At 42.1% G+C, this 15165-nt stretch overlaps 2 protein-coding genes across 6 annotated transcripts in view; both read left to right on the top strand.

Moving 5' to 3' along the window:
- LOC121532297 (cGMP-dependent protein kinase 1) overlaps positions 1–9986 on the top strand; it is a 215892-nt gene extending 205906 nt beyond the window's left edge. For 2 of the 5 annotated variants that reach the window (XM_041838310.2, XM_041838285.2), the window contains exons 10-17: positions 4362–4458; positions 6210–6349; positions 6518–6607; positions 7208–7349; positions 7484–7647; positions 7835–8020; positions 8109–8175; positions 8303–9986. In XM_041838310.2, the coding sequence (XP_041694244.1) occupies positions 4362–4458; positions 6210–6349; positions 6518–6607; positions 7208–7349; positions 7484–7647; positions 7835–8020; positions 8109–8175; positions 8303–8401 (985 nt within the window). In that variant the 3' untranslated portion in view covers positions 8402–9986. Of the gene's footprint in view, positions 1–3406; positions 4477–5158; positions 5950–6209; positions 6350–6517; positions 6608–7207; positions 7350–7483; positions 7648–7834; positions 8021–8108; positions 8176–8302 lie in introns of those variants that run through there. The other 3 variants (XM_041838196.2, XM_041838333.2, XM_041838394.2) reach the window with 3 other exon arrangements.
- A 2055-nt stretch (positions 9987–12041) lies between these two features.
- Positions 12042–13874, top strand: LOC121582012 (dickkopf-related protein 1-like). The gene is made up of 4 exons (XM_041897502.2): positions 12042–12411; positions 12636–12777; positions 12998–13129; positions 13237–13874. Exons 1-4 carry the CDS (start codon positions 12202–12204, stop codon positions 13488–13490), a joined length of 738 nt encoding a protein of 245 aa, XP_041753436.2. The 5' UTR covers positions 12042–12201; the 3' UTR covers positions 13491–13874.
- The last annotated feature ends 1291 nt before the right edge of the window (positions 13875–15165 follow it).

The following is a 15165-nucleotide window of genomic DNA, read 5'->3' as shown; positions in this document are numbered from 1 at the left end:
AGAATTACATCTGGTGTTTACATTCACAGTCCTGATTTATGAGAAGATCACTGTTAACCTAAACCTCATCACAGCTTTATCAAAGTCATGGGCTACCCTGGGACAGAAGAATGGGACTGACGGACGACGTTGTGGAGAATCACCACAACGCTGAGGCCTGTGACAGTCCTGTCCACTGAAGGCATCATTCAGCATAGCTTCTGTCAGCAGCTCACCAATTACATCATGTGACACCCCATCTGTAAACTTTTTCCTCTTAAGGCCTCAAGAGAGTTGAGTGGCGGAATGGGTCAGGTGGCCAAATTGAGGCGGTGTGGGGGAGTGTGTGTTAAAACCGTTACTATAAAAACGGAAAACAAAAACACTAGGGTACACACACATTTCCAATATGACACATTAGATTAGAACTACAAAAATACCATTTGCATGAGTTGAACATTTAATTAGACATTGACTAGATCTTTGGTCCTGTAAAAGTTTGAAATGATTGTTTGGCCTTCAGTAAAGCCTTCATACACGTCGACACGGCCTCAGTTGAGATCAGACCTACAGTTGAAGTTGGAAGTTTACATACACTTAGGTTGGAGTCATTAAACTCGTTTTTCAACCACTCCACAAATTTCTTGTTAACAAACTATAGTTTTGGCAAGTCGGTTAGGACATCTACTTTGTGCATGACACAAGTAATATTTCCAACAATTGTTTACAGACAGATTATTTCACTTATAATTCACGGTATCACAATTCCAGTGGGTCAGAAGTTTACATACACTAAGTTGACTGTGCCTTTAAACAGCTTGGAAAATTCCAGAAAATGATGTCATGGCTTTAGAAGCTTCTGATAGGCTAATTGACATAATTTGAGTCAATTGGAGGTGTACCTGTGGATGTATTTCAAGGCCTACCTTCAAACTCAGTGCCTCTTTGCTTGACATCATGGGAAAATCAAAAGAAATCAGCCAAGTCCTCAGAAAAGAAATTGTAGACCCCCACAAGTCTGGTTCATCCTTGGGAGCAATTTCCAAACGCCTGAAGGTACCACGTTCATCTGTACAAGCAAGAGTACGCAAGTATAAACACCATGGGACCACACAGCCGTCATACCGCTCAGGAAGGAGACGCGTTCTGTCTCCTAGAGATGAACGTACTTTGGTGCGAAAAGTGCAAATCAATCCCAGAACAACAGCAAAGGGCCTTGTGAAGATGCTGGAGGAAACAGGTACAAAAGTATCTATATCCACAGTAAAACGAGTCCTATATCGACCTAACCTGAAAGGCCGCTCAGCAAGGAAGAAACCACTGCTCCAAAACCACCATAAAAAAGCCAGACTACGGTTTGCAACTGCACATGGGGACAAAGATCGTACTTTTTGGAGAAATGTCCTCTGGTCTGATGAAACAAAAATAGAACTGTTTGGCCATAATGACCATCGTTATGTTTGGAGGAAAAAGGGGGTTGCTTGCCAGCCGAAGAACACCATCCCAACCGTGAAGCATGGGGGTGGCAGCATCATGCTGTGGGGGTGCTTTGCTGCAGGAGGGACTGGTGCACTTCACAAAATAGGTGGCATCATGAGGAAGGAAAATTATGTGGATATATTGAAGCAACATCTCAAGACATCAGTCAGGAAGTTAAACCTTGGTTGCAAATGGGTCTTCCAAATGGACAATGACCCCAAGCATACTTCCAAAGTTGTGGCAAAATGGCTTAAGGACAATAAAGTCAAGGTATTGGAGTGGCCATCACAAAGCCCTGACCTCAATCATATAGAAAATGTGTGGGCAGAATTGAAAAAGCGTGTGCGAGCAAGGAGGCCTACAAACCTGATTCAGTTACACCAGCTCTGTCAGGAGGAATGGGCCAAAATTCACCCAACTTATTGTGGGAAGCTTGTGGAAGGCTACCCGAAATGTTTGACCCAAGTTAAACAATTTAAAGGCAATGCTACCAAATACTAATTGAGTGAATGTAAACTTTTGACCCACTGGGAATGTGATGAAAGAAATAAAAGCTGAAAGAAATGATTCTCTCTACTATTATTCTGACATTTCACAAACTTAAAATAAAGTAGTGATCCTAACTGACCTAAAACAGGGAATGTTTACAAAGATTAAATGTCAGGAATTGTGAAAAACTGAGTTTAAATGTATTTGGCTAAGGTGTATGTAAACTTCCGACTTCAACTGTATAAACCCTGAACCTATTGTTCAGCATAATGCGTAGTTCAATAGTGGGTCACCAGTCCGATGAGCGGTCAGCCGACGTGTGTTTGGTAACATTACATTGGCCTCAGTAAAGGCTTACATCTTGCAAGGCACCCAACCCGTGTTGAGATGCAATACTTTTTCCATTTCTGATTCCAATAGCTCATAAAAAGCCAGTGGTACTTGTTGTGTGTAGGATGAGGGCCAACCCAGGTTGAAGTGTTGGTGTGTGGATGGTGTGATTCGTCCCTCGATGCAGTCGTTTGCCCCCTCACAGTCCCCCATCATGTTCCTCTCTAATTGGCTGGTGTCAGGTTCTACGCACTGCCAGAGAGTGCAAAGGGGACAGACATGGCTAGTAGCCAATAGCGACTCCCCTCTTCCCCTGTCCCTGGGGACTCACTTCCCACCAGCAGAGTGTGATACAGTGGGGTGATATGTGATACAGTGGTGTGATGTGATGAGGTTATACTACTAAAACGACATGGGTGCTCCCTGTTTTGTTCACTTCAAACTCACATTGAAGATGGGAGATAATTCCCAGCATAAAATGGGACAGTTGAAGCCGACACTTAGTCACATTCCCAACAGATCCTGGGGATCACTCAGGAGCTCAGATGTCTGTCCACTACAGGGAAACAACCTGATAGCCCTTGTTCACAGGATATTTTCAGGCCTGCTTTGAGGCCTGTATATCTGGTAGATTTTCCATACAGTCACACAAGATTATTATACACTCTTAGAAAAAAAGGGTTCCAAAAGGGTTCTTCAGCTGTCCCCATAGGAGTTCCAGGTAGAACTCTTTTGGTTCCAGGTAGAACCCTTTTGGGTTCCATGTAGAACCCTCTGTGGAAAGGGTTCTACATGGAACCCAAAAGGGTTCTACCTGGAACCAAAAGGGTTCTACCTGGAACCAAATAGGGTTCTTCAAATGGAACTCCTATGGGGACAGCCAAATAACAATTTTAGGTTCTAGATAGCACCTTTTATTACTAAGAGTGTAGGAGTGAATAATGTATTATTCACTCATTCACCAATTAGCTGAATTGAAGACCATCCTTCATGATTGTAGTTAACAACCAAGTTGGTTCAAACTGATCAGGAAATCAGGAAAATGACTCTCCACTTCAGCTCTGTGAAGGACCAAATCCTGTCCATAATGGTTTTCTATGGAGATGTGATCGGCAGCTGATGGTTATCAGTGAGGTGTAAGGTCTTGCAGATGATGGAAGTGCAGTTTGGCAGCAGGGCAAAGATGTGAGAGCTATGGTAACTGGGTGGACCTCAAGCAATGTCCACATGCTAAAAATACCAGTGGGGTCAGCCAGGCAGTATTAGCCATCACTGGTCCTTGGAGCTGAGAACATTTGGCTTTTTGTTTTGACACGAACACACACCTTAGTCGCTCGCTGTCCTGCAGTCTGGTTTCAAGGCTTTAGTCTCTTCTTACCTTGTAGTCTAAGAAGACGTACTGTAAAGTTCATTGCCCGTCTGCAGAGCACACGTTTTTTCAGTGTTGGATTGAACTTTCTTTGATTGAACTTTTAGAGGGATACCTCTACCAGAAGTCTATGTCTGTTTATTTCCTTTGTTTTGTTTGCAATACTCCTGGTTGTTTCTTCAAAGTAAGGATGTCTACCTTGAGGGTTGTAATTGTTGGACTCTGAACTCAACACCCAGAGAGAGGACTCTGAGGAAGCCTAAACAGACTGAGATACATGCAGACAGAATCTGAAGATCTGGCCAATCCTCCAATCTTCCACACACAGATAAAGCTATATTCGAACCCTCGAAATGTGAACTGGAAACGGCGCCTTGACTCCACTTTCGAGAAATAGCTCTTACAGATGCTGTGTAGAATGTGTTCGTGAAGCAACATATCAACAACTTTGTCCTGCAAGGCAGATCATTTCTTTCTATTGACCATATTATTGACTTTTTGTCAGAGGGGTCCAATTGATTGTTTTTCAGTACTTTACTTGGTCAGACCAAAGTTAGGACAGGATGCGTGAGTTGATGATACCTATCCCAGTGTGGAAAGAGAGGGAGCGTCAGAACAGTTTCCCGGTTCCATCCCCGCCACGGTCATTCCCTATCACCTCCTACTCAATCCAGACTTCTAAGAAGTTTCCCTTTTTCCACTTCAAAAAATTCAGATACGAAGCGGAGAACGCCTTCTTCTGTAACCTGAAGCTGGTGGACTTCAACATCATTGACACGCTGGGGGTCGGAGGTTTCGGACGCGTGGATCTGGTAGGATGTTTAAATAAAGTATGTACTGTATGTCTATAATGTCTCTCTCTCTCTCTCTCTCTCTCTCGCTCTCTCTCTCTCCTTCTTCTCTCTGTTACACTCCCAATCCCAATGTCTTGTCATACTGTATCAACTGGGTAGACTGAATAGACACAGTTGCTCATGGATGATAATGTTACTTTTTCCATGGTGGTAAAACTGCTAGGAAGTTCTCAAGGGCGAACACGATTACTGCGAATGATTTCATTTCAAGGGAAGGTCATTCAGTGCAGACACCTTGTTGAATCTATCGAAGAGCTGATTTGTGGAGCTCTACATTTTCAGACCGTGCTTGAGACACATGTCCTATTCCATTTTAAACCATTGGCAGGGAATAAAGAGAGAAGTTGAACGTAATTGAGTGACATCAGATAGGATAGGAAAGACCAGTGCGTCTTCTTGTTCTGTAATGGAGCAGTCTCAGCCAGCTCAGGCCCAGAATGTCTCTGGGCTATTCGAAGTAACTTTCCACTGTAAGGGCAGAAGAGGTAATGGAGCCCTGCCATGTGACCCACGCAGGTTGGCATTTATTGGGATGACTCATGTACTGGAGGCAGCTCTGCCGGGTAGTCACTAGCTGGCACATCCTCAAAGTCATAAAATGTGATTTTAAACCTAACTCTAACCGTAACCTTAACCACACTGCTAACCTTATACCTAACCCTAACCTTAAATTAAGACCAAAAAGCTAATTTTCATGCATTTTTACGATATAGACAATTTTGACATTGCAGCTGGGCCATTAGTGAAATCGCTCAGCTCTGCCTCCAGAACAAGATTCATCCCAATAAACATCAACCTGCGTAACCCACAGTGTCACATATCATATGAGTTCTAACTTTAGTCTGATTGAATATGTAGTATAGGCCTAATAAACGTGTGAAGTTTACTACCACCAAATGTAGGCCAAGACATCAATTATGTCTAGTTGTAACATTTATAATTAAGCAATAAGGGCCGAGGAGGTGTGGCATATGGCCAATATACCACGGCTTTCAGCCAATCAGCAATCAGGGCTCGAACCACCCAGTTTATAATTACACACAAAACACACACAGAAAGTATATTTTGAATGAATATGAATATATTTTGAATGCACAATCATCATTTTGTCAGTAAAAATGTATATACACTTAAACAGCTGACACATAATACACATGAAAGCATGTAAACAGATAGAGAAAAGTTGAGAGGGAAAGAGCAAAAGAGGGGGAGATCAAGTGAGTGCTAGCATGGCGCAATGTGGGCCAGCGGGGTCTCAGAGAGTTGAGGCAAAGGAAAAGCCCAGCTTTTCCTAAAGAGAAATCCCCTGCCCTGCCCTATTTTCGGCACTGCGGCAACCTCAGTAAAAACACGTGGCCTTTCTCCTGCCCCCAGGCATCGTGTTCACTGCCCTGGGATTGAATGACAGCCCGGGGATTGACAGCCCTGGGATTGAATGACCCCAGACATGTAGGTGCTCCCTGAGATACGTAATGTGAAGAATGCCTGTTCCCAGTCAAACTATTTCCAGGTAGTCCGTAGTCACGAATAGACCCATGACGCATCTGCTATTACAGGGCCCATATAGAACAACTGTTAAAATGGCTGAACTAAGACTTGATCTTCACAGCCAGGACCTGTTTACAACTCAGATGTTGTTGAATTCGCTTTTAGTAGGATCGTTAACCTTGAGATGCTCAATATCTTGCATCGTCTGTGTCCTTCTACAGGTGCAGCTCAAAAGCGATGAGATCAAAACGTTTGCGATGAAGATCCTGAAGAAGAGGCACATCGTGGACACGCGGCAACAGGAGCATATCCGCTCCGAGAAGCAGATCATGCAGGAGGCCCACTCGGACTTCATCGTCAGGTCACTATAGATACAGTCAGATACTAGCTAGATGTAGAGAGGTTGCGATATCTCAACCAGGTATCTCTCCTGATATCTTTACCGATAGACTGCTTCATTATCCTCAAGAAAAGGATACAATTTACAGTTGACATGTTTTTTTTTTACATGTTCTTTAATGTGTTTCAGGCTATATAGGACATTCAAAGATGCCAAGTATCTCTACATGCTGATGGAGGCTTGCCTTGGGGGAGAGCTCTGGACCATACTTAGGGACAGGTATGGAAAATGCAACTCAACCAACTCAGTTTCAAATGACACCATGTTGCCTTAATTTCCCCTGGCTTCATCATTTTAACATGTATGAATACTGTCTTCGGCCTCCCGAGAGGCGCAGCGGTCTAAGGCACTGCAGTGCTTGAGGCGTCACTACAGATCCGGGTTCAATCCCGGGCTGTGTCACAGCCGGCTGCGACCGGGAGACCCATGAGGCGATGCACAATTGGCCCAGCATCATCCAGATTAGGGGAGGGTTTGGCCGGCCGGGATGTCCTTGTCCCATCGTGCTCTAGCGACTCCTGTGGCGGGCCGGGCGCATGCACGCTGACACGGTCGCCAGTTGTACAGTGTTTCCTCCGACACATTGGTGCTGCTGGCTTCCGGGTTTAGCGAGCAGTGTGTCAAGAAGCAGTGCGGCTTGGCAGGGTCTTGTTTCGGAGGACGCATGGCTCTCGACCATCGCCTCTCCCGAGTCCGTACGGGAGTTGCAGCGATGGGACAAGACTGTAACTACCAATTGGATATCACAAAATTGGGGAGAAAAGGGGGTAAAAAAAATCATACCAAAATGTAATAATAATACTGTCTTCATCATTGCAGAGGTTCATTTGAAGACTCAACCACGCGGTTCTACACAGCCTGTGTGGTGGAGGCCTTCGCTTACCTGCATTCCAAAGGGATCATCTACAGAGATCTCAAACCAGAGAACCTCATCCTGGATCACAGAGGCTATGCCAAGCTGGTGAGTGGACAGAGCCACAAAGTCCTGAGGACACCTCCACACCTGCAGTATAAGAACATGGCTCAAGACCCAAAGGACCTGCTGGAAAGGGTGTCCATTCAATGGATCTCATTGGCTCTTCTGTCTTTTCACAGGTGGACTTTGGCTTTGCCAAGAAGATTGGGTTTGGGAAGAAGACATGGACTTTCTGCGGGACCCCGGAGTACGTGGCACCTGAGATCATCCTGAACAAGGGGCACGACATCTCCGCTGACTACTGGTCATTGGGGATCCTCATGTACGAACTCCTGACTGGAAGGTAAGGAGGACGGTTGTGGATATGGCTGTCCATAGGTTCTCTTATTGTATATCTCCTATAGAATAAGTGCCTGGGATCAGAAAGAATGCCTACACTGTCTCCCATATCTGTAACCCCATACACATGTAGATGTAGGGTTAAAGGACCACCTAATTGTTTTAAATGAATGCTCTTGTTTCTTTTTCAGCCCGCCATTCTCAGGGCCAGATCCAATGAAGACATACAATATCATCCTGAGAGGAATTGACATGATTGAATTTCCAAAGAAGATCACCAAAAATGCTGCCAATTTGATAAAGAAACTATGCAGGGACAATCCTTCGGAAAGACTTGGAAACTTGAAAAACGGAGTCAAAGATATCCAAAAGCACAAGTAAGTCAAGTAAGCTAATGGCCATGATTGCACTGCAGACAAAAAAAACAACAGCTAAGATAACTGTTTTTTTCTGTTTGAATCGCAGATGGTTTGAAGGCTTTAACTGGGAAGGGTTGAGGAAAGGAACCCTGACTCCTCCAATCATCCCTGATGTAAGTAAAAATATGCATCATTTTAAAGTGAAACTGACACATCTAAAGAGCATGCCAGTGTAGGCATGATTTTCTTTATTAAAGCATGACAACCATTAATCCAGCCCCTCCTCTTCTTCTCTATCAGGTATCGTCGTCAACTGACACAAGCAACTTTGACAGTTTCCCAGAGGACAACGATGACCCTCCTCCAGATGACATGTCTGGCTGGGACACAGATTTTTAACGGCACGCTCCATCTGTTGTAGCCTCTCTGGGTTTCCTGGGGAAGCGCTTCAAGGGTCTGGCTGCAGAGCACAGACAGACAGTTGATGACGCTGTGAACAGACTGTGACAGTGAAGGGGGCAGTCGTACCGCTCTGGGTCACCGAGATGCCTTCGCCGATGTTGCTCCACTCTCCTCCGAGGTGACATTGAGACTAACGGTTTAGCCGACAGAAGTCACCTTCAGTCTCTCTACATCACCATCAACCATGCCTCTATTGGATCGCCTCATGGAGAGTTTCTTTTTGTCACACATTTGTATATTTAGGTTTATGTATTGGGTTGTGGCTGTTAGCGCTCACCAGTGTTTTCAGTGATTACTTGTGATACTGAGTGGAGTGGGTGTGAGAGGGAGATTCCAGCTCTCTGTTGTAGCGTCTTGAGGACAACGATTCCAACAGGGGGTGGGTTGACACTCTTTTAAACGCTTGTCATCAATAATTAAAATGTTATTTTTTACAAGTTCCTTTGTATCATATTATACATTTTTAATATTACACTAATAATTACAGCACATAAATATTATATATTGTATATAATGCGTACTGTGTTCCGTTAGAAAACGCACACAAGCATACACACAATTGAACATGTGTAATTACACCATTTATAGCAAAGTTGTTTGATTGATAAAAACTACTTTGGCCTTCCCTTCGCCATTCAGATCTTTTTCAAAGCCCTACAGTGTTAAGAAAATATATTTTACCAAATTGAATTGCAAGGACATATTTGACTTTCAATGTATTACCATTTAGTTCTTTATTAAGTAAAGGGGTGATTGAGCCATCGAGTGGGGAAACAGACAAGAACATTGTTTGCCACTAGAGGGCAAACTGGGACTGATACAAAAACAGGCTTACCATAGGGACACAGGAGGTGATGTCAAACACTGGGAATTTAAATGGGAGATAGCAAGTGGACTTTGATACATGGCTAAATACAGTCAGTCTGTCATATACAGATTATTCTACTATTCATATGATTAATTTCCCATTAACATGGACCTTAGAACATTATCATTTCTAAATGAAAGGCAAGATAGCTGCCATTCTACAGGCCTCAAATACATTATCATAATTTAAAATGTTTATACTGCCCTTGAAAACACTATGAATATTATTTATTGTAGGACCAGAAGTAAATATTTGTGTACATAAATATGTAGTGCTGATATTTTTGTGATATGTGTATGAGTAGGCTAAACTTATGAACGTCATTATTTAATTTGAATATTTGTGTATGAATGTTTTGTCAAATGAAATACTGTGACATATTTCCTCAAGCTTGAATTATTTTCATGTTATCGCCATCATTCACTGAATGACTGTGAAGTCGCACACCGCAGTACTGAGCATCATTACATGGCTTTGTGGCATTATTGAAAGTGCCTTAACTCGATGGCATCCAAAATATATCTTCAATATTTGTTTTAATGCTGCATGACAATTGTCAAACTTAAACTGTCTTCATTATTTGGCTTGCTGCTTTTTTATGGTCCAGCTATTTATATGCCTTTTTTCTTACAATAAAATTTAACTTTCAATCAATATGAACGGAGATGCTGCTTTTTTTATTTGGTGAAGCTGTTCTCTGGCTACTCCCTGATCTTTACTGGTCTTTTGTACTGGGCCTGTAACTACAAGGCAGCTCATTTGAGCGAATTACATGTTAAATAAACTGTTATTACTTCCTTTGATAGTCACTCTTTCTCACCACGGGAGGGAGCTTTCAGAACACCTGACCCTCCAGGCGATAGATAGCTTTATTATCTTGCTAAACTATAAAGTAAATCGTCTGCCCCTTTATTATTTCAATCTAACACAAACTGATTGTATGTTTATTTAACACTTTAGGGACATGGGCTAACTAGTGAGGGTCTATTGTAGGATGAATGGATTAGGCCGCAACCAGGCATTTCAAAACAGGATTACCTGGCGTCCAACCAAATGAATTGGCTGAGTACAATGTCTGGTAAAACCCGCTAAAAGCCGAGCAAACGGACTGTTTGTAAAAACGCCATGGCTGCCGGAGTCTGATTAAGACATGGGGGTTCAGGGCTGTTTGATCTGTCCCCATCAAAGGGGCCTTTACACAAGCTTCATTTTACACCACTGTAGGCTTTGGATGTACAATTAAAACAAAGCCTACCGACCAAAGAATTGGATGAAGGCGGCCAATTCACGTTTAATGAAGTGTATAGCCTAACTAACCTCTGTAAACAACATCAAAGCGCTTTATTAGGGAGGCTTTCCCAAAGTATTTGGCAGACATGCACTTTGAAACTGTTAAATCGTATTTTGTTCCTGCATACTTCTCTCAAGGAGCTGGTTCAGTTATTTAGGCTTTGGTTCAGATTTGGAAAATATTTTAATCACTTTAAAATATAACTTTTTTATTTTTTAGTATTTTATTCAGTCATGATGCAAGTCCCTATAGTCTTTTAAAGATTTTGTTCATTTTCCCCTTTTTAAACTTCTCAAATTAGATGTTTTGGGCTTTTGCAAATACGTTTTTCTATTTTATAGGCTAACCTTTTTTATATACCTTTTTCTAAACCACTATTCCTGATTTAAGAGCCAACATTTTTTCCCAACCAGACAGACTGTCTTTCATAACCTGATATTAAGCAACAGCTAGAATTCTCTGTAGAATTATTACAATAATTTAAACTTTTAATTGTCAAATAGCAGTCATAGACCTATTGGTTAGCAGGCCTTTGCCACTACATTCTCAGTAACGTTGAAATTGGCACAATAGACTACATCAACACAAGAGGTGCTTTAGAGGTTAGGCTGATAGCTTTATCTGAGGGGAAGGGAATACTTGTGTGTCTAATTGTTTTACAGGCTACAGATTAAGGTTCAGAGAGACCGATGTGAATTCCTTATCGTGGGGTGCTAATCATCAACCCATTTTTATTTTTAAGCAGTTAGCCTGAATAGTAATTAATTCGGTAAACTTTTCACTCTCCGAGATTTGCATATTTCCCTTTGATTTTCACCGCCTTGTTTAATCAAGTGCATTTCAAAGTTCTCTCGTTACAATTACCGATCAAATGCTGTTAATGGGGAGAAAATGTCTTGAATGATCACCCCATGGGTCGTCTGTGGTCAGCGAAACTATAGTTATAAAGTTATAAACGATTTATAAACAGTAGCATTACAACGAAAAACGATGTACCATACACAATGTAGCCCCCGTTAATATTTTCTTCATATCGAAATATTGACTCGAAGTACAACAAGTGGCACCTTTCTGGGATAAAAGAGGCTGCTCATTTCTCAATAAATGTTGACAAATGTTGATAATGCGCCACAAATTATGAGTAAAACGTTCATACATTGTAGCTGCATCTAGGTGATATACCTATTCATATTATCTTGCTTGAAATGCTGGTAACGTGTCTAAGAGAAGAATGTGTCGGTGTCTGTTTGATGTCATCCCGTGAAGAGTCATTGATAATTGTACACAAACATTGCGAGACGTTTTGGATTAGGATTCCCGGCCAATGGGTGGGCAGCCTACTTGCTGCGGGATGCGTCATGAGCTGAACCCTTTGAAATTTCATCCACTCCTTTGTTACACATAGTTGGGGGCGGGAATGCAAACAACTCCACATGTATAAATCGCACATCAGGAATCATCGGATTACAGAGGTAGCCTACTCCGCTTTACTAGTGCGCTCCTACCTGCCTTCGATCTCTAGGCTACTATTGCATATTGGAATTGGAACCATTTCCACATACAACAACCACTTCTACAATGACAATTATCCTGCCATTCGTTTTTTCCGCTGCCTTTTACATGATGGTCGGATACTTTCATTCTGCATGCGCTGGATCAGTGTTTCTCAACTCAAATGCCATCAAGAACATACCTGGAGTGGCGGGTCAGAGTCACCCCGTCAGCGCGAGCCCTGACGAATTTGCCTTTGATAGCGGGACCCAAAACATGGCAATTGATACCATACAGGTAAGCCCAGTATCCCATTAGTCATACAAGTAGGCTATTTTATATTTATCAAAGTAGGTTATCCATTGTGTTGAATTTGGAGGTTTTAAAATGGACCATGGTTTCCCTCATAGTTAAATTGAACAGTTTACCATCGGCAATATGCCTAGCCTACTATTTAAATTGGCAACTATATTCAAAAAAGTTGAATGCATAAAATTAATCATCTGAATTTCTTCTTTCAGTCTTTGAGTTGCTCGGCAGATGACGAGTGCGGTGACCATGGTTTCTGCTTTGAGTCCCGAGGTGCCTGTCTCCCATGCAAGAAGCGCAGGAAGCGCTGTATCCGGGATGCTATGTGCTGCCCTGGCAACCAGTGCAGTAATGGTGAATAGCCTACAAGTCCCAACACATTCATATTAAATTACACCATCTAATCTGTTTTATAGGGCATTTAGAATATGTGTCTAATGCCATTCCTCACTGCTTTGATCTTTTGAAGAGAAGTGTAGTCAGTTGAATTTGAGTAATTCTACACACTTGTTGAAGGAGCTAGTGTAATTTCAAGCACATCCTCTCATGTTTGATCTTCTTGTTATATTCCTAGGCCTGTGTTTGACCAGCGATCCTGAGATCGTTCAGCACATCGGAATGCCAATATTCAATACACATGAGGAGAACTCTACAGTGGAACTGCACTCCAAGGTGCCCACACAAGATCTTTCACAAACCCCTAAAGGTATGTAACAAATCAGTTATGAAATGTACTATTGAAAATGGACTCAGAGTGATATATGTCTTGTTATAAACAAAGCCTACAATAAACTAATGTATCTTATTTTTCAGGTCTGGAAGGTGAGAACTGCCTGAGGTCTTCAGATTGCACAGAGGGACTTTGCTGTGCACGGCATTTTTGGTCCAAGATCTGCAAGCCAGTGTTGAAAGAAGGTCAGGTCTGCACCAAGCACCAAAGGAAAGGCACACATGGTTTGGAGATATTCCAGCGATGTGACTGTGGAGACGGTTTGTCCTGCAGAACACAGAGAGGGGAGCACAACAGCAAGGCATCTCGAAGTCTGCACACTTGCCAAAGACATTGAATCAATAAACTGTCAGCAGCAATCCATGGATTTCCTTAGCCTTTCAGAAATTCTAAACTAAAGGACTGGTGTGATTTCTGACAAGCGAAGTGGAGAGGAAGGAGTTTTCTATTGGGACTGTTTTTGTGTGGTTTTCAGATTTTGTTCTTCAAAAATGACAAGAGTAGTTGTGATTGTTTCTGTATGGAACTTGAGATATATGATTATTACAGTAAATTACTGTATTGTACATAACATATAGATGATGGCACTTAATTATTTTTAGTCACAACTATTCGAAGAAGGTGCTCTATTTACGTTTTATTGTACATTTATTAACACTGATTTATACGAGTTTATATAGATTCTGATATAAATGTCTATATTTTTATTTGAAATAAAGAGTGTTACGGTATTTAAGCGTCTTACGAAATAATTTGCACATTATTCGATGTAATAATTTACTGCTTTAGAGATCTACCAAGGGAAAGGGGAAATTACTTGATGCAGTCAAATGATTGATATTGGCTGTTCCATTAGTCTGACCAATTCCAAACATTACGTACTACAAGGTATACAACACAGTTATAACTATTGATGCAAATTGCTTCAGTTCTAAAACTCCATGTATTATGGGAATAACGTATTAGGCTATGAGAATCACTGTGATACTTCCCTTTATTGCACCAATCCTAACCTCAAACATCTACCGCTGATTTAATTTGATGCACACAGTGTAGGACCATTCCCTCTGCTACTGCTGCCTTTCATATGGCTCTTTTATAGAGTGACTAGGAGAGGTTGAGGCTCACCACAGTACCTCTGACCTGTTCATCCTGAGCGGAAGAACCATAGGGCCTTACTAACATTTATTCATTGTCGGATGAAAAACCTTGTTTTCCCCCCAATGTACTCTGAACATTTCATGACTCTAGGAGCAACAAAATGAATTCTGAATAGCTTCTGAAGTTTCAGAATTGTATGTTCTTTAATGGGAACAAAATAGTAATTTTCCTGAAAAGTTGTTTATTTTGGAGATCAGTTTTCATCAGACAGCGACGATATGGAGGCTTGATGGTAACTCCCAGTTTACTCAGATAATGAAGTGAACTCTGATGTTAGACTCTGAACTTGCAGGGAGGTATGAATGCTGCGTGTCGTCATGCTTGTCCCAGATCACAAGCGTACGGTGGGTACAAGAACAAATTAATTTAATGAATCTGATTCTACAACAAATGAATGTAATTGAAAAGGGAAGCAATGTATCAAACGGACACACTTCTGCATCTCCAATACATAGTGCACAAAACATCCCTTTAAAGTACTTTTTCTTTCAGGACGCAGCATTCGACTTCCTTTGCGTTCCCCCGCCTTAACGAGAAACTGAAGAGTTCGTCTTTACTTCAAGCTGTCAGGCGAGACAAAGCAGTGGGGGAAGGCATTTCAAAGCACGGTATATACCGTTTTCAGTTGTCCTCTTCCCATGCATGTGCTTCCCCCAGCTTTGTTTCAGCAGCAGGGTAGACCCAAAACATCTGTGGATGGAATCTCAGTGCAATGGCGAGGAGGAAACCATAAGCGACCCACTAGACATAGTAATAACACAATTTCATTCGTTCTATGGCGAAGACAACATGGCCTCATATAGTCTCCCCTGTAGCTCAGTTGGTAGAGCATGGCGCTTGCAACGCCAGGG

Source organism: Coregonus clupeaformis, chromosome 1 (assembly GCF_020615455.1).
Source record: "Coregonus clupeaformis isolate EN_2021a chromosome 1, ASM2061545v1, whole genome shotgun sequence".
Classification (NCBI taxonomy): domain Eukaryota; kingdom Metazoa; phylum Chordata; class Actinopteri; order Salmoniformes; family Salmonidae; genus Coregonus; species Coregonus clupeaformis.
The sequence above is the reverse complement of the archived record's forward strand: the minus strand, read 5'-3'. Positions and strand labels throughout refer to the sequence as shown.